This window comes from Folsomia candida, unplaced genomic scaffold, assembly GCF_002217175.1.
Source record: "Folsomia candida strain VU population unplaced genomic scaffold, ASM221717v1 Fcan01_Sc001, whole genome shotgun sequence".
Lineage (NCBI taxonomy): Eukaryota > Metazoa > Arthropoda > Collembola > Entomobryomorpha > Isotomidae > Folsomia > Folsomia candida.
The window spans coordinates 10,245,066-10,270,329 of record NW_019091193.1 but is presented as its reverse complement, the minus strand read 5'-3'; the positions used below and the strand labels follow the sequence as shown (position 1 = coordinate 10,270,329).

The following is a 25,264-nucleotide window of genomic DNA, read 5'->3' as shown; positions in this document are numbered from 1 at the left end:
AAGAAAGCTTTATGTAAAACAGCTACTGGAGAAAAAACCTAGTGTGCAGTGTTGATTTAGCCCGAGTCAGGGTGAGAGTCCGCTTATAAACTTTTGTCCAATTGACCCAACTATAAGTACTATCCGTAAAATTTCAGCTTTTTCGACCAATTTCAAAAAGCAGTGTGGGTCAGTCGTTATCTATCCCCTAGCACAGAAAAAATCTTCGAAATTGGCTTCTCATTTGCAAGTCTGATGTACCCCTGTAGCATCATGACAAATTTAAGCATTCTAGGACAATTTTAAAGTCCCTTCAAACCATAATTTGGTCATCCATGACATCATATTTTCAGTTTAGTACTCAAATATTCTCAATTCCCAGAATATTAGTTTCTGCGAATATTCTACACCAACGACCTCACCCGACCTATATGACCTCCTACATGTATAAAATTTCAAATCAATCGGTTATGCCGTTTCGGCTCTATCGTGTCGTGCCAACGGACAGACAGACGGACACGACGGTTCCATAAGCCCTGACTCGAGCTAAAGAGTGACTTCACATTTAAGTGTTTCGAACTAAACGGCATTTCTTCAGATCGTTGTACGTTGGATGGATGCCAACAACTTTACGTGATTGTCAAGTGTGTGTAAAACGCATTGTGCAGAAAGTGACATTGCTGATAATTACTTACCTATGCATACATTTACGTAACTGCAATTTGGAACATCATTCGTTAAACTTCAAAATCAGCCTAATGAACAATCATACTATACCATAAATTGTGAGAAATCGTACATATTTTTTGTTTAAAAAATGCATTATTCTTATGCACATGTGACACACATGTGAACATTTACAATTTCTCATAATCCAAATGCTATGATGAGCAAATATGAACCTTCTGTTCCCTTGTGCCAATAAAATTCGTTCACATTCATTATTTACACTACCTACTTTGTAAAACTGCAATTAGATTTCTCCGCCGCTTAAGACTTATTTATTAGTCAAGAGTCTCGAGATTTTCGTGTCGCTGGCAATCTACTCTCCCATTCAAGTGCATATGAGGCAATAATATTGCTAATCACATATGCATCGTAATTTCTGAACAATTTAATAAATTGCCATCATCATTTCGATTTCATCGTCAACAAGACTCAATATTATCAAAAGTTTAGCTACATTTGCATTCTTTGCTGACAATCTAAGAATCACGTGTATCTTTTTGCGCATTTTCATTCTAGCGCATGATGACATGATCTGTATTAATTTCCAATTCTTATGCGAATTGGAATGAAGAAAAAAATTAACAACAATAGACAGCAAGATGACGAGACTACAATGGCGTGAGTAATTTATTTTGAAAACATTATTTGCTTATTATTATTATCGGAAATGCACTTTATTATTACACTTGCGTCAATTGTAACTTGAGATTTTATTTGTAATTGTTATTTTCGCAGAAGACTTGCCATGCATTACATTAAATATGTTTGTATTACTCTACTTCCAGTAAGTGATAAACGTATAACTCGATCTGAATACCGTAATTTTAATTAGCAATGTCAAATTCGTTCCAAACACAGCCAAAGTAAGTCCCGTCAATCTTGCATTTATCGTCAAGAAATAAACAACTTCAGTCAGTGCAATATGTGTTAATGGTGTATAATTAGGAGGATAAATTCAAAATTATCTAGCATTCAAGTTGCTTGTGTAAATACTTTGAAGCCTGAAAATATGTGCACGAAATATGTCTTTTATTACAGATAATCTATTCCAAGCTCTACTTCATATAAATAATGGGAGACTAGAATTCATAATGTGTGATGCGAATACATATAAATTTACAATTCAAATCTGGTCTGAACAACTTCCGTACAACGTCGTGCAGTTATATGATTAAGTACTTTTGCTACACGACAAGCGTAGTAAACAGGAGGTTAATCCTAATTTTAAACACACGGAATATCAATTTTAAATGCATGCATAAGCTGTATCAAGTACGTTGACAGCAATTCATATGAATTTTACATAATATGTATTCCTAGATTATGTACAACATTGCAAATAGCTAACACACGAGATTACTTGTACATACGTCAAGCGAAAAAAAAATCACGAAGAGGTAGCGAATATGTAAATATAAACATAACGCAATGCGTAATGACTCGTTCGTTATACACAAGTGAAGCTACATATAATTGCCTGAACCTCATAATATGTAGTTACGCAGATAAATCTGAACTGGGCGCATCAGTGTGAAATGACACTATCGCATGTTTTTATGTCACTAGTACACGCAACTTATGTATAATCATTCAACTCCTGGAATACACAAGGCATTTTACATTTTTAGAAGAAGTGATATGTTGAGACCAAATGTTTTCATTTTGTGTTTCTTCAATTCGGTGCATTTCATCATCATGTCAGACTACTTCCTAAAACTCTGCATAGGTCCACAGCTAAACAAATGCCAAAAATGATGACGAGCAATTTAACTCTTCCTAACATCGTTAAATTAAAACTACTTAAACTCGCAGCATGTTGACCCTGTTGTCGTGTCGGGTAATTTAAATTTCTTTGATTTGGCTGATTAATCCCCTTTTATCACTATTTTATACGCAACATGGAACTCACTCACTCAAGCCGAATGTTTAATACAAGTTTAATACAAGTTTAATAACGAAATGTTTAATACAAGTAGATTAATGCACGAGGGATAAAAAAATGAATGACAAACTCAAACACGCTTAATATTAAGCTCAACCATATTACACTAATGCATGTTGTCTACAGTGAAATTAAATTTTAAGAGACGAGTAAAATGTTTCACTGCATGTCGCAGCCAATTGAGGGTTAGTCAGAATGAGAAAGATGAATGCAATGTCAAGACCGAAATTTAATTTTTTCCTTCTGTTGGCACTGGAAAGCAAGGTCTCATAATATCAAATATTTGTCAATTTTGACTTTTGCATGAATCAGAAAACGGAACAGGAATAAGTGAAGAATGAAAATCATCCATTCTTATCAACTAACGAGATCAATACTCAAATATACATTTATCGACAATTGACTTGTGGGAAGAAAAGCTCAAGTTATGCCAAGTACTTAGTTACTGGTTATAGATCAGTGTGATGGTTGAGTGGGTCCACTTGATCCATTTTATTGCTCATCTATTTCTTTACAGTCTACACAAGTGCGTGCTCAAACCATCTTTTGTTCGATCGGATGCTATGCTGGACAATTTCATATTCCTCCCGAGTTCTTTGTTAGAACTGGAATATTGAACTCTGATTTTGACATTTACTGTTACTTTCATTTCGCCATTCTAATATTTGCATAATAATTTAGACTCTCACTCTGTGTACGTTGAACAAATACTACATTTCCATCTCAATCAGTCTAATTGAATACGGAGTGAAATTTGATACCAATGCTTTTATTGTATTTTACATACATATGTGATACTGAATTAAATTGGTTTATAACTTGGCATACACAGGATGGCTGGTCAATGTCAAATAAACAATTCAGACCTGATTGTCGATATGAAACAGAAAACTCTAAAACAGTGGCAGCATTAATTTATCCCCAATGTTTTTTCTCGTTAAAGTCTATGCATTAGTGCACGTTTCATGGATGCTGTATGAAAGTGAGTGTGAACTGTGAAGTCTTGTTATTGTTCTTCTTTAAAAGTGCAGTCATACATACTTTAGTGATCAATACAATAACTCAATTGTGGGCGAGGAAAGGGAGCGGAAGTTCTCAACTAAATTATGTCAGAAGGAACCAAAAGTGATGCATGAATGCATTGAATGAGTTGCGATGATCCCACAAAACTAAATAAACTGAACCTTGTGAGCTGTATGAATGTACATGTACTGCATTCATACAAGAATTCAGCAAACATTTCTCCCCATTGTGCATCCCACTCGAGTTTTGGCTTCATTCTGTAACAAATACTCTAATTAAATGAACCAAAAACTATAGGAGATCTGTTTATTACTGGCTTTTGACGCATCGATACATACGTATACCATGAATCTCCGTTATCCAGCGACATGTACAAATAATTAAAAACTACGAGAAAACCTCATAATTACTACAGCAGGCTTCTGTAATACCATGCAAGACATATATGAGAACCTAAAATACATATACAAACCTATCATGAGAACATAGCTAACTGAATCCCATTTATGGAGTGCACGTAATAAAAGTAATGATACAAACACTACAAACTAATGCAAAGTATCAAATATGCAACATACAAACACACCACGAGAACGATATAGCAAATGAACCGAATCTCATGTATGTACCCTGCCGCCATATTTCATTCATTATGATGTGCAGACATTTGATAACAAATTCAGAGATTCATTAGATTTTAATATGCAGGGAAACAAACTGGTTCGTTGTGCCTGCTCTTAACAAAAATGATGTTCACGGATATCAGCAATGCTAATTTTAGAAACGTTAAGTTGCACGCATACGCACATACACACTGCGCTACACGAGACCTTTTAGCACGTCACAATTGAAAAAAAATATTTTGTCACTGTCACACTCCACTTAAAATATTTATAAGCGCAGGGTCGTGTCCTGCCTGAGTGAGTGAAAGTGACAATGCCACCAATGAGGCAACCAGGCGACAAGGTGTGAAAAATGCATCACGACATCGTCACAAAACATGCTAAACCATTATTTTTAAGACTGACACACGGTCTTTCATTACAGATGACACTGCATAGTACTTTTTTGTGGTATACTGCATTCAAGTCATTAACTATCACCGTTTTACGCTCTTGCTACATCACAAAATCTCACGTCCTTAAGACCACATGAGCATGTATGTCACTTTGGCTTTGCACTTGTTAAAACATTTAGAAGAACTAAATTAACCAAAAATAAGCAACTGTATAGATTTCAAAGTATGTTGTAATAAAACATTGGCTGATGTATGTATGCAGCTCTCATTTAACTCTTATTATCGTCAAAATGGACTAATCCTCAATTTGAATAATCCGAAAATCCACAACCACACACGGCTCATGAATATTTCCAGGCTCGATTTAATTAATTTCAATTTACACTCGAAATAACTTAAAGTTCTAAAACCCGTAGCACAGTAAGAGTCAAAACCAAAGCAGAATACACAATTTCATTTCGCACAACTTTATTTTCCACGAGCTCGGAGTTGGATTATCCTCACAATGGAGGGAGCTCAACAAAAGGAGATGATACCACTTTTTTTTATTTCACCGGATTTATTGTTGGGGATTGAAACATGGTTTCCTTTTCACTCGCTGGATTCCACGGCTGAAAGGAAATTTCCCCAAGAAGAAGGAAACGATTACAGATGCATGCACAATCACCAACAGCGATCATCTTCAATTTTCATCATTGTGCACAGCAATGGATAAAACAGTCAAGAATCAGGAAAAAATCCATCAGAGATAGCGAAGAGCCACATCCCTACCACTGAGTTCACAAAAGCCAATTCCAATAGCAATACTGTGACAATTCGCAGACAGACTGGCTGACTGAGGAGTTGTCATGAATAATAAGAAATGATGTCTTAAATTCGACTAGAAAGCCGAGTCACACTTGACTTCGTGGTGGAAAGCGAGCACAATGGAGAAAGGAATGTTGCCCGATTTTTGAGACTCCTCGACTCATTCTGTGTCCCATGTGAAATGTGTGGTTGTTCAAGTATGTCTCTAACCGGGTCGGAGCTTGGAGCTGAACTGGGCTAAAACTGCGAATCGCGAAGGAAGATAGCTGAAAACGGTAAGCGAAGACCTAGAAACCCACACTGGAACAGAACGACGAGGACCACGACGACGACGCTGCGTTGCTCACAACTCTAAAAACATATTGCTTGCTCACTTTTCCACGATGGACCAAAGAACAGGATTTTGTTATTATTATCAAACTTCTCCCCTATGCTCATGTTAAATATATGGGCTGCACAGTCAACATGCTCGAAACTCGAACACCAGCAACTGTGCATATGTACACAGTACATATCTGTAGCAGAACACTGTTTTGCATCCACTTGGAATGGTTCAATATTTGATGGAAACCCCAATAGACCAACAAAGTGATGCTAAGTAGAAACATGAGATTTTCACCCCTATTTTAAACTCAAATTTGGCTGTAATACGTATTGTAAAACAGTGAAGGACCATTATGGAGAGTAACCAGTGCTCTTCATTCTCGTCGTCGTAGGCAGTTATTACGTAACCATTATGCTCAATGGGCCAGACAAGTGCAGTGACAACCATTAAATACTCGGTGCACCCAAAAGGGTTGTCTGTTTCATATCATCGTCGCTTCATCACAAGTGATCAGAATTCACTTAACATGAAATCAATCCGAATGCTCCTGTACTTTTTATTAAAGTCCTAAATAATGAAAGAAGTAAACTGAAACTACATCTCAAGAGAATTGTCACCATTGTAAATATGTAATTTTACGTTCGTACCAATACATATTTACATATAGTAATATGGAAATATGGAATGCTATTCGCTTCATACTAATTTTGTATTGAACATTTTTTGACTGACTGAACCAGGTTGTATAATTTCTCAACATGTGGTAAAATTTTGAGATCGATTCCAATGTAAACAGTCTAAATTCTAATGCAACAAGCATTTCAAGTTGTGTTCTATTTAACCCTTTAGAGACAAGAAATGAGCTAAATGACATGACACAACGCATATTTTTCTCCCGATACTAGGCCACATACTCGTCCATTCTATTTAACTCGACTTACGATCAGACGTTACAATTTCAATTAAAGACAACAGTCTGGGAAATGGAGCAATACAATATAAAAACGAGCCACTTAATACTGATTTTCCCATGCTCTACCACAATATTGTCAATGCGTAGTGGTTTGTATGTGTAGCTATTATTATGTACTAAAATCTTATAGTGAAATCCTCACAAAATTTTTTTTCACCAACGTGCACGCTTCTTGCTGTTGTTCACTGCTCGAAGGTAAAACAAAAAAAAAGTAATCAATTTCGAGGAAAGGGTGTGAGTTTGTTTAGAATGAGAAAATATATTATAGGGCCAGTCCCAGCACAATCAAGAATTGCGAAACAAAAAGGCAATTGAGATGTAATTTATGCTCCATTAAAATTAATTAAGTTTGATTAGAAATATTACTTTGCTTGGGAATAGCAAATACATTTCACAGCCAAAGTAAATTAAATTATAGTTCATCTTCTCCTGTACTTTATATAATTATCGAATTTGCAGTATGTATATAGAACATGTTCAAGGTAGCTTTGCAATTGGGAGGACTGTTGATTTAATTCAAGGAAAAATATCAAATTGAATTCCCAAATGTATGCTCCAATAGTAGCGCATAAATAATGTTGTGAATATTACTCTTTAGAGTAGCAATAATGGGGCATGTATGTATGGTGTGTGAGTGAGAGGGTAATCTACTTCGAATGACAAAACTAGATTGCAATCCAATAATTCCTACTTTTCCCATTTTCAAAGTTTTGCTGACTCGATTTTATAAATGGAAGACTTATCATGAAATCGATTGGAAGAGTGAGTGGCAAGCAGTGGTGGTGCGTCTCGATTAAACAGAAATATACGCCGGCCGCTCTCAAATTTCTCATCATAAAATGTGCTGAGCTGGATATTAAATCTTCTTACCCATTTTGACTGTAGGCCTTGGGAGGGCAAAATTGTGCCCAAGTTTCGCCTTTCGATAAAGTGTCGAGTGTCGCCTATGGACAGGAGCAACAGACGGCTTTACTGCAATAACTTTGACTATTCGCTTGCGTTTCGAAGATGCCCTTCGTCTCATGGGTCCAAAATTTTCTTTCTCATTCGATGCGAGTGACGACGACGAGTTTGGAGATGTAACAACGCTTCTGGTTGCTTCCGATTCAAGGGGTTCGTGTTCCGTTTGACTATGGAATGAATTCTTGGACAACCTGTCGCAAACTTCATCAATGTCTGCCACCACGTCGCCTAACTTTGCGTTATTTTCACTTTTTCCATCCCCTTCAACAAGTTGAGTTTTATCCGGGTCGCATAAATTGTTTGAACTCCTACCCAAACTCCACTTCAATTTACACTCATTTAAACTGACATTCTCTAATTCCGTGACTTTGGTAATGACAATGTTTTCCTGTCGACTTTCACATCTCAAGCGAGGCAATTTAATTTCCTCAAAGCATGCAAAACTTGGATCATTAAGAGAATTGTTCTGTCCTTGTTCATCTTCAAAGGGAAACGGAAATCGGATCTCTGAGCAGCCTTTGAACTGAGCACTGATATCGGGATGTTTACTTTTCCTCCGCTCCGGAGCGACAAAAACAAATGGATCGCAAGAATACGAGGGCAAAATGCGGTTAGTATTAAGAGAGTACGGATCTTCCATCTGGTGAACATCAATTGCACATTGTCTCGCCAACATAATGTCATGTTCGTGGAATATCAGACTAGTCATTGAGGCTGCTGGAATGAGTTGACCAACTCCAACAAGATGACCAGAAGGGTTATTATTTAGCAATCGTCTCTTCTTTCCGCTTTTCCGTAGCCTCGCACTAGACCGCCTTGCTCCAGAGGATCGGATCGGATAAGTGGGCTTTCGAATGCTGTTTCTCTTCAAATTGAAATTGCTTCTTTGAAAGTAACCTTCCTTGCTAACGCTGAGGACAGGACCTTTGACACCTCTGGTTTTTTTACCAAACATTCGTGACGCAATTCCCCATGCCCATGAGCGACCCAGAGAGAAGCCTGAATCCTTTGAGGCTCCGGAAGAAGTGGTCATGGTGGATCCAGGTTTCTGTGTCCACCAGAAACTTTTGGGTGTTGTGTTATCCTGATTGATGACCAAGGCTGAGGGGGAGGAGGAGGAGGAGGAAGAAGATATCATCATGGCTCTTTCAAGAGAAGACTGAGGTGGTGGTGGAGGAGGATGAAGCTGTTCCTTTTCCCCTTCTGACGAATGTTTATTGCACATTTCATTAGGATTATACAACAGAGATTCGCATGGAGTAGGAGCATTTATACTCAATTTAGCACTGTTATAGTTGTAGCAGCCACTGTCTAATAAAGACAAGTTTTTATCGAGAGTTGCATCGTCGTTGTATTTATCACTGTCATTGTTTAGGTTACCTCCATCGGATTTGTTTTCTATATCACCCAAGGAATTTTCGGCTTCTTCCACCAAATCCAAGGCAGAGGCACTTAACCTACTCCGACTGCCACATTTACCACCGCTGTAATCGCTTCCAATACGACTTCTTCTACTGTGACTAGTGTTGCTTGACTCTGACGAGGTCAAACGAGATAAGGCCGAATCCTTGCTTCGTCTTAATGGTTTTGGGGATCCTGCTAACATGGAGAGGTAAAATTCGTCTTCGCAAATCTCACTGTCATCCTCCTCTCCTCTCCCAACACGTCCAGGAGGTAAATCATTCATGCGTAATTTATTTCTAGCAGCTCTGACTCTTCTGCTTTCTTCTCCGTCTTCATTGTTGTAAATTTTATCATCCTCATCATCATTTCCATCATCATTAGTGCAATTCTCGCAGTCAATCCACTCCGAGTCGTCCTCACACTCGGCAGCGCTCATTAGACGCTTTATATTCTCTGTCCGTTGCTTACGGCCCATTGGGCTTATCATTGGAGTCCATCTACTCAATCCCGAATCAGACGGATGATCTCCTTTGTTGTTGCTCCCATTATTATTACTGCTGTGGTTTAAGACAAATGTTGTGCCCATCATGTTGTTGCCATTAGAATAATCGTTACTTGGTGGGAGAGACTGATCTAAAGGTGATAATAATCCTAGTGGCGATGGAGGTGGTGGTTTTTGCGGGGTGGTTGAGAATGTTTTTACAACTTGCAAATTGTTTTCACGATCGTACTCGACCTCGTACTTGCCCTTCAAACAACTTGGATCCAATAAAGCACTGTTTGCACCGTTTCCAACCACATTCGCATCCACTTCCGCGTCATAATAACCTCCGTGGCGTTTAGTTGGTTGTGGGGACGACTCTTCTGAAAATTCTTTCAAAGAGACCCCTTGGACTTTGCTCGTGTTGGAAGAAGGCCCGGCGACTACTCCTCGGCGAACACTTTTCCGGACGGAGCCACGCTTAAAGGAATAGCTTTTCTGAAATTTCGCCGAGTCAATCTCGTGTTCATGCTTTTTACGACCGCCCATTAGCCGACGAAATTTATCCCATGAAATCCCCATCTTGACTTTACGGTATTTTTATGCAGGTAAAAGGATCTCCTCTAATTTAAGATTTTTCTAAACTTGCGATGAAAAATTGGTCAAGTCTCACAATTTGTATTATTATTCTAAGGTACAAGAATGCAACTATGCTCAAATCTAATGTATGTATGTATTATATCACTTGCTATTCTTGAGCCCAGCACAATTTGAACTGAACTATTTGTCCTTGTTTTCATGTACCAATTCATTATTACAACTGAAACCCACAGGATTGTTCCATGCATAACAGTACTGTGCACAATCTAGTGAAAAATTAATTACATTGCAGTCATTAAATCTCAAATATGTCACTCTCTATGAGACGCCGCATACAGAAGCTACTTCAGCCAGTCAGTTCCGCAGCAATCCTCCTCCCATGGAGTTTGCACATATATTGGAACTGCGGGGTTGTAATAATCCAATCCTCATTATCACCAAAATTTATTTCTTATGATCCACATGGGGTAGCTTGAAAATCTGAGGCTGCTGGCTGGGAGACATAGCAGCAGTCAGCATCGTCCTGCAATAGCTTCCTGGTCGTCATATTGAGATTTATTGCGCTAAGCCAAACCACTTCACAGTTAAAACTATGTAAGGCCTGTCTAGTAGTACTGACTGTTGCTCTTAGGAATAAAAGAGTTGAGGAACAGGTATTCTCCAAGAAGAAGAATTTTGCTTTTTCTATTGTTGATTGTTTGTCGGTTAACCTGTTACTCGCTTTTCAGAACACAACATCAAGCACGGCAAATTCACACAGCATATACGATTTTTTTCGCTATTTCCTCTAACCACATCTAAATGTCTCATTTAAACTCAACGAGGATAACGAACCATGCAATGCACAGAACGGACGACTGTCAAATACTTTTTATACTTTGTGATATGATAGCACCGAGGAGCAAGAAAAGTACAATTATCAGCAATTCTTGTACACGGATCAAGAAACACTTGCTGCAAAACTCTAAACTCTGACTCTTGAGATAGTCTCAATTAGTTTTGGCATAAATGCTTCGACCTGCAAATCTTGTTTCATAGCACTGAAGACTGATTGGCACTCCCCCACCCAACTGGCAAATTACACAGCTCAATTATAGTCAAAACACAATTGACAATGCAGCAACAACAATACAATTCAAAATGCCGAATCAAAGTGTACAACCGATGATTTCACTTCACTGACTGCTGCCTCATTAACTTATTTCGCTGATGAGAGCAATCTTCTTCTTCTTCCACTTAACTGAAGATAGTGCAGCCAATCTCTTGGTCTTGTCGTTGTCTGTGTCGCAGTGAGGAGTGAGTCGAACAAACCCAATAAAGAAATAGGTAACAAATGCAACTCTAGTTAGTTAACTTAACAGAGAAATTACTAGGAGCGCACTATGTATTAAAGAATGAGAACAACGTATACACACACACTGGTGCGTTCGTGCGATGAAGAATCAGATTGTCTCGTAGTTTATGCCTTCGCAATTTGATGAGAATGAGTCCCATCTTCTGTTCTTATCAGAAAGGGTTGTGTGCGCCTATTATACATACGTACACGACATCCATCCAGTTATTGGTATTATTATTATTGCCACAACATCAGTTGAATTGGATTTGTCGTCTCGTCCTCTTGACTAAATTTCGCACGATTTCCACACGCTGCATTGTTTTCTACTTGTAGTTCACATAATGTGTCATTGTTCTAAATGCGTTTTTGCATCAGTCATCCTAATGTGTGACGACATGTTGCAAAACTAAAAATCGTCCAACAAGATTCCAGATTTACAACCAACCAGCGAAGAACTTCACTTGCGACAATTAGCACTTTCAATTAAATATTTTATGCTATTCAACTGGCACGAAAGAGCAACAAAGCTGGTCCCTGGCATTCTTTGCACTCTTGATCCTCCCTTAATAATTATTGAACGTTGTTTTGAATGAGATTGATGGCATTAGAAATTACCTCACCGAAGGTCAAATACTAATATTTCTACATGCACCTTTGTCTCAATTCATTCTTTAATCAAACTAAACCCTGAGACCCAATGCACAGCAGATCAAACCATAGATGAGTTTGATGCTCATAACAGACAACAAAACTTGGTCCTCCAATCACTTTTTTTGCAATTATAACTTTGTTCATTGCTTAGTCACTCTATCGCACGACTCGAGAATCTGCAACGCTTGACACTTTTGTTGCGGTGGTCCGTCCAACATGAACCCTATGATAATGACTGTCATTCTACCTGCTAACTCACTAATAATAATAATAATAATAATAATAGAATGATACTGCCACTCATGTGAAGCACTTATCCATTTCATAAGACCAACAACAATTCTTATCGTATACGCAAAAGATAAACCAAATAGTAAATGTTTACACGCCAAAGCAGAGTCAACTGTACTCTAGTGTACTTTATTATTCGCCTTTGGCTAAGACAGATAACTGCAAAATTAGCCGGCCCCAGTTTTTACATGGGAAAATCTCCCACCACATTCACTTGTACATTGCCAGCAACACCGCACACTTAAAGTGTCTTGAATAAAAGCTCCGTCACATCAGCCAAATATCAAATATAATTATTTCTTCTGTGTGCAAGGGGGTGATGGCTGGGATTGAAGTGCAAAGCTCACGAGATGATACAGTTTAAAACTTTTATGCGATAATTGAGGAATTAAAATGCAGTATATAACTGCAATTTAACTTCCGGTTGCCTGTTGAGTTGTGTGATGTAACCGGAATTATGTTTAACGTTCACAGCACAACATCCGAATTAACTTTATTCTGTAAATATGTACGTACGTGCACACGACAAAACACGGCAAATGGGAATACTTGAATTTAAATTCCTTCAATTTCACAACAAAAAACTTTGAAATTTTCGTGTAGATTGGATCACAATCTTCCCGTTAATGCAATATATGCACTACACTCAGCGGTCTAAATATAAAGGCTTCTTATTCCCAACCAAATATACGAAAGTCAAGATTATTATTAGTGACACGACGTCTCGTTATAAATTCAGTAAAGGATGATCAAATTTCGTTATATATGCAAACGCACGATTAGTTTCCTCTCTTCTTTTCTTCAGTCGAAAATTGTATAAAATTTAGTTCGGTAAAAAATGATCCACTGTAATATGTTGAACAACCATTAGCAATATTGCTAGGCGAGCTACACCTTTACAATTTATTACAATCAGAATGTCAGTCAAATTTGAATTCCTCTGGTAAGCAGTTTGGTTTTGGTACTGAAACTGAATCCACTAATTTAAATAGCTGTTGTCAACCAGCAAACTGAACAGACGCACAAATACTTGTGAAGCAGCGTACCACACCGCGTGAGAGGAGAATTTGCAGGTTTGCGATGAAAAGTCAGTACAAAGACTGGTGCGATATGTGCTTCACCGTCGTTATCCACGGACCGCAGCTTTTCAGCATATGTAAAGCACACACAACAATAAATGCACGATGTGTCAGGAAATAAAATAATCACGCAACAAAAAGACAACGACCGAATCCAATCGTGAAATTCAACAAACTGGGAGCAAATAGCAAAAATTAAATCTGGAGGCATCTGTAGTTACTTTCTACCTCCTCTTCTTCACTCCCTTTAAAAAAATACCTATTACTTTTACGCCAACTTAACTCCGATTCGATTTGATGTTCGGTTGGTCGGAGACTTCTTACGACTGATCAGCATACAGCTGAAAGCACGAGATCGTGAAAGAGAATCGTCACTGCATGGTCATTACATTGTATATACAACATCGCAAGCCACAGGAGATCAAAACTTGTATAAGGAAGGATTGTAAGAAAGAGATGAATCGAATCTTGAATCACACTGCTTTGTGTTGTATTATTATTATGCAAAAGATAAGAGTGGAAGAAGAAGACGAAGACGTTGAATGGAGGATATTATGTTATGACCGTGGTCTAGTCGGTTGGCCAAAAATCTTCACGAACCCAAGCAAGCTCCTAACACCCCCAATGTTGTATCCACTGCAGAAAATTTGTCTATTGATCAAGTTCTTTATCCACTACCACAATGTAAACCTATGGATTTTAACAGGCCGTAGGTAATGATGTAATGATGCAAACCTTAAAACCTTGCTTGTAGCTTACTAACAATGAACGTAAAAATCTCTGAATTGCAATTGCGATCCACAGCAAGCAGCATGTATCTCATCTGGACTAGGATCATCATTTGGATGAGCAAAAACTGTTAAAATATGCATGTTAACAAAGTTTTCCATATTTATCAATTTTTAAGTTTGTCGACTTTTATGCGGGCTGAGCATTTTCCAACCTTTTTCCCAGGACAAGGGATTAAAAGGGTCCTTTTGTTTTTATGCCTCGTTAGAAGGGACACTTCGTTTGAGCATAACTCTGCGTAGTTTGCATGGTCACTTCTGACCACATATTATTACATATGTATGAATGTCTCCTATGTACTGTCAAAACCTTAAAACCAAGTTGTTTAATAAAAATCACCATCAGTCTAAAAATATCTTCCAGCGAGATCATTTTTACTTTCATGGTAGCAAAGCCGTTAGTTTGTATGATTCATATTGTTGGTCTCAACCTGCCTCATTGAGTGTCTCAAAAGTGCCCCAGTCTCAGAGTCTGTTAAAGTCTCACAACGAGAAGAACTGTTTCCTGTTCAACACTTGATAAACTGAAGTAGATCAGTGTTATTATTGTGAAGTGAAAAGGTCAATTCATCAGTTAATAATAGCAGTAAGTCTCCACTGCCCAGTGCCAGTCTGGACGGAGTAAGCCTGTAAAAGTGTGCCGTGAATTGGACCATTGTTTGGACAAGAGACATCAACCCTTTGACTCTACCCGAAGCTGAACCTTCCGCCCGAGGACGAGTTTTATTGAGGACGACCACTCTACCCAAATCCTGAGTTCCCGTCTACCAAATCTCGACCTTTTTCGATTCTACTGCTCTTTATTAGGCAAAGAGAAGGTAACAAGTCTATTTCTGTTTTTCGCTTCTGCTTTCCCTACTCCACAACGACAAGATGACATCAACAATCAAAAGAATAGATGTTACGCACATTGTCAAGCTAGACGACACCAATTACGCGAGGTGGAGACTTCAGATAACTTTACTTCTCAAGTCACATGACCTGTGGGAAGTGGTCAACGGCACTACCCAACGACCTGCAGATGAAGCACAACAGCCAGCATGGGATAAGAAGGATATACAAGCACAATCCATCATTGTCCCCACTCTCAGTGCCACTCAAACAAATCATATTTATGACTGCGCTACATCAAAAGCAATGTTTGACAAGCTGAAAAGCATCAATTCAGATTCAAGCTCGCTTAACAAGCAACATACCATGGCTAGATTCTTCAATTACAAAATTGGCAAGAGTCAGTCATTGATTGAAGCATTTGCAGAGGTGGAAGAGCTGGGCAGAAGACTAAATGAAATGGGAGTCGTCATGCCTGAAGCATCCATTGTCACAAAGATTGTCTCAAGTCTCCCCGACGAGGAGTATAATGCCTTCAAAAAGGCATGGGACAGCGTTCCGGATAAGGACCAGAGCATGATAATGCTACTTGCCCGTCTGAAGAAGGAGGAGTTGGAGAGGAAGGAATCCAAACCAGCAGCAACCAATCAAGATGCAGCAAAGGCATTCTTGACCCATGACCAGAAGAAAGGCAAGAAGAAACAGAGCATTGAAGAGTTGAAAAAGGCAACAACCTGCCATGGGTGTGGGAAAAAGGGCCACTGGAAAAGGGAATGCAGGAGTAATCCACAAAATCAGAGCAATAAACCTTCAGATAATCCCGCACAAGCCAATAGAAGCCCTGGGAAAGCGTTCATGCTAAATGCAATACAAACCCCCATGCAAGCACCCGTGACTGAACAAGTGTGGCTAAGCGATTCTGGAGCTAACCAGCATGTCTGTGGAGATAAGGCATGGTTTACAAGATATGAAGAGTTTGACACTCCCAAGTCAGTCTTCCTAACGGACAAAAGGGCTACACAAGCACTAGGAAAAGGGACAGTGACACTTGACGCTTACATCAACGGCATATGGGAGGAATGTACCATAGATAACGTGTTGTACATACAAGGGGCTGTCAACCTTTTTTCTGAGGGATCAATGGCTAAGAAAGGGTACTCCATCGTCCGTGACAAGAATGGAGCAACATTTTATCAGGATGGACGGTTTAAGGGGCCAATTGCCGAGTTCAAGAATGATATGTATGTCATGAAGTTTCGTTCCACTTCACAAATTATTGCTGCATACATGCATCCCGTGACTAATGCTAAACTATGGCATCAACGCTTGACACACATTAATATGAACTATGTGGTCAGGAACCACTCGCAATTTAAGAGACAGAGCTAAAATTAAGAAACCAGATAGATATCAAGCTCATGCCATTTATGCAGACAAAGAACCTTCAACTTATAAAGAAGCCGTTGAGTCTAAAGAGAAGGAAGAATGGATAAAGGCAATGCAAGATGAGATTGAAAGTCATAAGAAAAATGGGACTTGGAAATACGTGAAGAGGCCAGCCAATGCAAGATTGCTTGACAGTAAATGGGTATACAAGCTTAAACGTAAAATGGATGGAACAATTGATCGATTTAAAGCCCGGCTTGTCATACGAGGGCATAGACAGAAAGAAGGCGTCGACTATTTTGAGACATTCTCCGCCGTATCTCGGTACGAGTCCATAAGACTTCTACTAAGTATAGCTGCAGCAAAGAAAATGCATATCGCACAGCTGGATGTCCAGACAGCCTATCTCTACGGGATTCTAAAGGAGACCATATACATGTCACAACCTGAGGGTTTCCACAATGGAGATGACTCCATCGTGTGCCTCCTGATCAAGGCTTTATATGGATTGAAACAGGCTGGAAGAACCTGGAATGAAACATTCACCGAATTTCTCGAGAAATTCGACTTGCACCCATGTTACTGCGATCCCTGTATATTTGTTGGAGATGTTGATGCAATAATCACTTATCTCAGCTTATGGGTGGATGATTCACTGGTCATTGGAAAAGATAAAAATGCCGTGCAGAAGATCATCAATGCAATCAAATCCTACTTTGAAATAACGATAATGGAGTCCACAGCCTATGTTGGGATGCAAATAATCAGAGATGGAAATGATGGTTTACTTTTGTCACAACCTTTTTACATCCGTAACCTGCTTGAAAAGTACAATATGCTGGAGTGCAACCCGACGAATGTGCCGATGCAACCTCATGCAGGAGAACTCGTCCCAGCCGCAACAATAAACGAGACCCTTCCGTATCGACAGCTCGTTGGATCATTAATTTACCTAGCCAAGTGCACACGCCCTGACATCTCATATGCAGTGTCCCGCCTGTCTCAGTTTATGCACGCATACGACGAAACTCACTGGAAAGCTGCAAAGCAAGTCCTCCGCTATTTAAAAGGCACCGAGGAACTCGGAATCAAATACAAACCGTGTGAGGATATGATTCTCAGGGGATATACAGATGCAGATTATGCTTCCGACAAGATGGATAGAAAATCTACAACAGGTTTTGTCTTCATGCTAAATGACAGCGTTATTTCATGGTCAAGCCAAAAGCAACCCATTGTCTCAATGTCATCAATGGAAAGTGAATATATATCTCTCGCTTCTGGAGCGCGTGAAGCCGTTTGGTTACGACGATTTCTAGAAGAATTAGGATTCCCACAAGAGTCCCCAACAATAATTCATGTTGACAACCAGAGTGCAATAAAATTGGTCAAAAATCCAGAGATGCACTCAAGATCCAAGCACATCGATGTCCGGTACCACTACACAAGAGAGCTAGTTAGTACAGGACAGTTGGCAATTGAATATGTACATACCAGTGAACAAATTGCAGATGGATTAACTAAGCCACTACTGAAGACCCAGCATTTCAAGATGAGACACGATCTCAGTATGGAAAGAAATGAGACAAAGGAGAGCAAGGACAACCCAACTAAAGTAAAGAGAGGTCCCCTCCAAGCCAACTTCTCACTGATGAGCCTTCTCACCATCCTTCTTATGTTTATTACGCAAGCTTGTGGGGTGACACATCAGAATGCGATCCCTTTACTATGGAAAAAGAGTCCAATCCCAGTTACAACGGGATATAACCAAGTCCACTTGCTCGTCAAATTCATGAACCCGTGCGAAATTTTAACACAGGATCTACTCCATAAGGATTTAAGTGCCTATGCAACCGCGAAATGTAACAAAATATACGACGAAATGTTCCTGGATGAGCTAGAAAAAATGTGCCCTAAAAGAAAATTCTCCGATCATATTAATTCGCGACATACCAGAGAGATTGGACGAAGAGTGAAGAGAGTCCTCCCATTACTTGAAGTTGGAATAATAATTGGTGTGACTGTCCTTGTAGCCGGCTTATCAGTTGGTGGAGCAATCAATTCGTTTGTTCAAACTGGAAGAATCTCTGCTTTGCAAGGAACAGTAGCGGAACAAAGAGAGATGCTGGATGAATTGGAACGTCGCGTGGAAATATCGGAAAGAGAGATTGAGAAGCTTAAGGTTAGCCTAAATGCTACACTAGAACAGCTTCAGCTACATCAGCTTGATCACGACGAACTCAAGGGAAAATCCATTGACACCAATTTCGCAATTGCCTACCTTACCAGTCGCCTCATGATAGGTAGAGAAATAATTAAAGAAGCAACAAGACAGTGGCGGCGAGGAAAAGTTTACGCACCACTAATGGATTTCTTTAATTTCACGTTACCCTGTGGTGATGCTTGCCCAGTCAGCTTCGCACAATCTCAAAAGTGCGAAATATCAGATGACAGAACCAAGCTGTATGTGGACTTCACAGCAACTGAAATTAACAAAGATTTGCAACTCATCGAGGCAGACTCCTTCGATCTCAAAGTTGAAAGGAAGAATGAAACCTGCGTTCTAAAGCACAAGGGACCCCATAATGCCATCCTTTCTACGAAAGATGACTGCGTATACTCCATCAATGTTAAGGAGCCTACAACCCCCGGCCTAATTGTTTCGCCCACTCGAGGATGCACGCCAACAGCGAAAACAAAGAACTCCAATCACTTTGACATAGACCACTGTTATGACAAGAACCTTGCTGAACCATGGGATTTTGTACAAATCAAACTACACCATGGACAATATCATATCTACTGCCCTGGGTCCAATATTACCATTGAGAGGAAGCTGCAACAATGCCCTGCTAGCGTGTTCATCCTTCCAATGAATGCTAATTTTAAAATAAATGATATTGAATTTTCAGGAACTGAATCCAGCCTTGTTCACCAAGAGGTAGTCGACCCACTATTCACGATGAAAGCCAACTGGCACTTGCAGCCTAGTTTCAACTGGACCAGTCTGATGATCAATGGTTCCACTGACGAAGGAGGGTCAATCCACTACCACACAAGCAATGAACCAGCCTGGTCAACAATGGAATGGATCTTAACCCTTTGCATACTAATAATAGTTGCTCAAGCCACTCTTTGTGTTTTCCTTTTTCTGAAAAGCCGGCCAAATGTAATTTCGGTTAGGGCAAATCCAGTGGAAACTGCCGATATTGAGCTTTAAAAATTGAGGGAGGATGTTAAAATATGCATGTTAACAAAGTTTTCCATATTTATCAATTTTTAAGTTTGTCGACTTTTATGCGGGCTGAGCATTTTCCAACCTTTTTCCCAGGACAAGGGATTAAAAGGGTCCTTTTGTTTTTATGCCTCGTTAGAAGGGACACTTCGTTTGAGCATAACTCTGCGTAGTTTGCATGGTCACTTCTGACCACATATTATTACATATGTATGAATGTCTCCTATGTACTGTCAAAACCTTAAAACCAAGTTGTTTAATAAAAATCACCATCAGTCTAAAAATATCTTCCAGCGAGATCATTTTTACTTTCAAAAACAAGAACTTGTGTGTATTATCCTCGGGATACATTTGGTCAAGTATCGGTATTTAAAAGCATATGTACGTATATCATATGTATCTATGCATGTAGGTATATTGCAATCATTGAAGTTTAAGTAATGATTGTGTCGTGCCTTCACCTTCCTTGCAGCAGAAAACTCTTCTCACATTCGCATCTGTAGCTGTATCATCTTTTAAAATAAAAACAAAAGATAAAACCTTTGCCGACTCTTTGACAGGCGTCATCGATTCAGAAGAAACAAAAAATTACTGCAAAGTATATGCATCTATTGACACTGATATATTATGCGATTGGATGATTATACCGAGTTCATATTGTTATTGATATAATATCAAATCACATTAGTAATTTGTCGTTTAAATGAAATAATCAAAAACTGCATTTGAAAAAGAGTCAACACTTGGACTACTGATAAAACGATCAAACTAACGGCAATAACTAAAGATGAAGTCGGAACACGAGTGGTGTGAAAGTGCAGTTTTAAAAATTGAAAGGGCAATGAATAGACTTTACACGCATGGATGTACTTATGTATGTAGGAGGAGGATGATTTTGTCCCCCAAAACTCTATAAACTTGGAGAAGCGGATTGCATTTAAAGCAGGAAGCAAGGATTAAACTTACGGCTTCCTCAGTTCAACTGCTTAATAAACAACCAAGTATGCATGCAGTACCCGAGAACTTATGTACAAGAAGTTCATTCAAGATTTAAGTAGTTGAGCACAGCCACTAACAATTGGTACACCATAGGATTATGGAGCATTAAATTATCACTAGCCAGGAGCAATAATCAAATCAGAAATTCTGCAGCGTTTATTTTACTGTTAATTGTACAAGAACCAAGAACGGGATTAAAATTGAGGGTTTTGGGAGATCATACATGCAGACGAAGGAGAAACAACAACACGGACTCGAACCTCAAAATATTTATTAATTAAGTTTCCAATTTTTCATCGCAATCAACATGAACAGTTTCTCGTCTGTCTCTAATCATACGCATAATTGGATCAACAACGAGAATAATCAGGTCTGAAAAATTAACAGAGTTCTGTCCGCCCTCTCCCAAGAAGATTCCATAATAAGAAGAATTACAAGTTGTTTGATCAACCAAGAGACGAAGTAGAGAAGACGAGTATGATAAATGAAATGCCGATTTTCATATTAATCGTGTGCCTATAGATAACATTTGCTTGTTCGTACACAATAAAGTTCTAGTCTTTGCTTTCTACCTCCTTTCTTGATATTAAACAAACCCATCAAATTACTGTGAATGTCAGTTATGGGTGTTTATGAAACTGCTGTAAAACATCTGAGCTATCAAGCTAATTTGTTCCCTTAACTTTTGACGACGTTTATGATGGAATCTCAATTAATTCTTCCCATGACATATGCAATTCAGTACATAAGTTTTCATTGCAGCTGTTATGTTATTAGTAATTGTGATTCAAGTCTTTATGTGATGCATACAAAATTTTGATCTGTCGTATCGTGAGGGTTCCGTTAATGTCACAAGCTAGATAATAATTACTTGGTCAAACCTGCCTAATCTGTACCGGTATGCATGTAAATATGTGTGTATGAAATGCGACGTGTAATAATATAGAACAATATGATTTGCCAGAGGCAAGCAAACGCATTTCAACAATTTTATAGCACCAATAAATAATTCAGCACCGTGGCTCAGAGTTCACATAAAATGTCATAGGCCACGGAATTATGGGTTGTCAGAAATTTGCATTCATTTTTCATCGTTTATCAGCAGGAAGAAATCACACTAAATATGCATGTACCTAAATACAAACGCACCCATATGATATTTATGTATTAAGAAATTATACTATTTTCTACAAATACGGCATCAAATACTTTCAGGAAACGATGAAAACATTGCAATTTCGAGTGTCCCATCCCAGAAATCGTACTCTAACCGAAAAAGTGATGCTGCGTATACACATACATACATACATACTGGAAAACGCGTAGTTTTGTTTGCCTTGGTTTTATCCGCCTGTGTCTGGAAATGTTTGAACAAACTGAAATGGGGAGAATCTTCAAAATTGAATAACTTATGATATTGTTCACAGTTCACAATACACACGCAATATAAATATTATTTGAAGTGTTGTTTGCAGCCGGGATGCTACAACCCAACAAAACATTCGTACGTATGTACGTATGGACATGTTGTGATGCATTCAATTTATGTACCCGTCATGCACAGATTGAAACAAGATCAAAATTGCTGTCAATTTTTAATGTAAAACAAAAACACAACGGATGAAATACCTGACGTATGCAATATTTAGAGGATTGTTAATGTCCTTGGTTTGCCGAGAAGCTTCAACATCAAAGAAATTGTGTGCTAGAGATTCGAGACGAAATAAAAATCATAAGCCGATGTACATATATTTTTTAAGCCATAAGCTTATTCAAATCTTTTTGGGCTAATGCAAATGTTTGCTAATCTCTATTCGCTACACATTTACCCATTTTATTTTAGATCTGAGTAGTTTTTGCAGGATGACAAGACAGATAATGAAACCGTGTTCAGCTGATAGCCACAACAGAAACGCGTGCATTGTTGCGAATTTTGCCATCCGAATATTGCATTATGAGTAGAAGTCTGAAAAAGAGAATACAAAATTAAGAGGAGGAACCTGATGACGACAATTGACAAAGAACTTATTGTATTATTAGGATCATTGAATCTTTAAGTCGAGATGAGATGAAAACGCCGTTTAGGAATCTAGTGCATGCATGATTTTGATTTGCGCAATAATATTATCATTCCTCTATATATAGAGCCTGGCTTATGCGAAAATGACTGTTGTGATGATAAGATGTGATACTATATTGAGACGATGGAGGACAGACAGCAGAATATTGTTGGGTGGGTGTCACTGGGATTACAATGAGATAAGCTTTGAAAAGTGAAACGCAAAGAAAAAGGAGAGATTAAAAAGTTGAGCTCATTCTACGTCTCAGATTCAATATCTCACTCTATATATAACAATATTCATTACAATTAAGATTTATCTAACATTCAGTATACTACTAACTGTTGTTTTTGAAAATTCAGCAATACAAGTAGACACAATATCACTTTGTCATTATTACTTACTTGCTGTAACCAAATACCGAATAATGACCGTACAAATATAGAATGCAAAAATATAGTGCTGTATGTGTGATTTAATTAAATGGGCTTTGAGGTGGAAGTGTTCGTAAATTAATGAATTAAGTTCACCTTGGACGAATTGCATGATAACGACTTTTGAAAATTTATTTCCATTAAGTAGATGTGAAATCAGTTAAATACAACACATTTGTAATGCTATTTCGCGTCTCAGGAACTTTTGATCAATTCAAATGTTAAGATGACTAAAGCATACAAAAATTAATTTATGAGCATGCATGCAGTAGTGTTTTAAATAACGTTGTAGTAATGTGTGTACAAATTCACTTGATAAAGTCAAAATCTGAACAAAGGCGTGCAGCAGTCATCATCTCAGTTCCATCTACTGCCACAAATCGCACTTCTCCTCAAGAAGTCCTTTCATAAATTCTTTTTTGCGTTCCTTGCTTTCTTTCATAAAGTAACGTATTTTGCTATAATTTTGTTCATTTGCCAATTTTTCGACTATGTCAAATCTTGTGTGCCATTTAAGAACAACAGCATTAATGAGCCCCAACTAGAAATTTCGTATTTCATACTTACAAAACATACAAGTGCGTTGCTCCGGTTGCTTCTAAAATATGTTCTAGCTATGAAAATATTCCATTAGTTTTTGTATGCTCGATAATACAAGACGACAGTGCAATGATTTGTACTTTTCCCCTATATTTCATAAGGACTAAAATAATGGTTCCTCTCATAAAATAGAGGACCCTTTCCTGCCTAATTACAGTGCAGTGGTTGTAGACAGACGCTAGAATTTGTCATAGTGTGAGCCTAGGATTAGCATGTATATCGTGTCATGATTTGGCATAAGTACGCCTAGTCAATCGTCTAATGGTGGTCAAATATGCTGTTTATGACTGTAGACGAAATGCACTTAATATCTTAGCACTATAAACGATCTTAAAGTATTCCTGTCGCCATTACCGGGTTTTATAACTTTGCTCAATCGATGCAATGGAGTGTCTTGACTCTTGACAAATACAATGTCATATGGTTAAATAAAGGTGGAGAGGATAGTGTCTTCTTAAGCATTATTAATATGAATATAATTATATGATGACAATACATCGATAATGGCACATATGTAAAGAAGAAATGGTGATGTATCTGACCGTGGTCATTTATTCTCCATTTATCGTTACATGCATAGCTTAATATTTGAGAAATGGCTGCAGCACTCCATGAGTCATTACATTTTAAATAAAGTAAATCGCCGCAGGTGTGGGTTAGGTAGGTATACCGTGCGTTTAATGTGCACTCTCTGTATGATTGCTGGTCATGACGAAGAAAAGCAAAGTAAATGTCAAAAGCAATCGTAAATTTAACCGATATGGATTTCCTCCTTGTTTAGTTTGGATATTAGATTCACTTGCTGGTCTTGGTTAATTTGACTGTTTAGGCAGGTTTCCTCATTTAGTTTGGTCTGTTAAAGACGGATATTTGGATGTACAATATGTCAAATCAATTTGTAATCACTTCTATTCAAAAAATATTCTGATTTTGCGTAGATAGGCTTGAGCTATTTGTTCTGATAATTATAATAGTACTAATATCATGATAATTTATTTTTGTATGCATTTTTATAACTAAAGGGCGGAAGGGCATTCCGATCAGGTCTGATTATTATAAGATTCCACACAAGGCAACATTCCTAAAACCTGTCTGACATCCTGTTTAGCTTGCACTCTTAGATAAATGCTGGAAGAAGAGGTTGTTGCGACGCCAAGCCGATGACCAATTCAAATCACACATGTATGTATTTGTGTATACGATTTGCTTCTTACAAATTTCAGCGTAGATAAATCAAAGTAATAATTAAGAAACATATTTTCACTCAAGGAATTCAAAGATGTTTACGTTTATCAAAAGTTTTCGGAAAACACTTTTTCCTTCATCAGGT

The 25,264-nt window shown here is 38.3% G+C and overlaps 1 protein-coding gene across 2 annotated transcripts in view; it reads right to left on the bottom strand.

The window, feature by feature from the left end:
- Window positions 1–25,264, bottom strand: part of LOC110847953 (disco-interacting protein 2) — a 58,937-nt gene that overhangs the window by 31,368 nt on the left and 2,305 nt on the right. The window contains exon 1 of one of the 2 annotated variants that reach the window (XM_022095017.2): window positions 7,667–13,016. The exons of the other annotated variant lie outside the window; for it this stretch is intronic. Within the exon in view, the coding sequence (XP_021950709.2) occupies window positions 7,667–10,226 (2,560 nt within the window). The 5' untranslated portion in view covers window positions 10,227–13,016. Of the gene's footprint in view, window positions 1–7,666; window positions 13,017–25,264 lie in introns of those variants that run through there. 2 annotated transcript variants of the gene reach the window in all.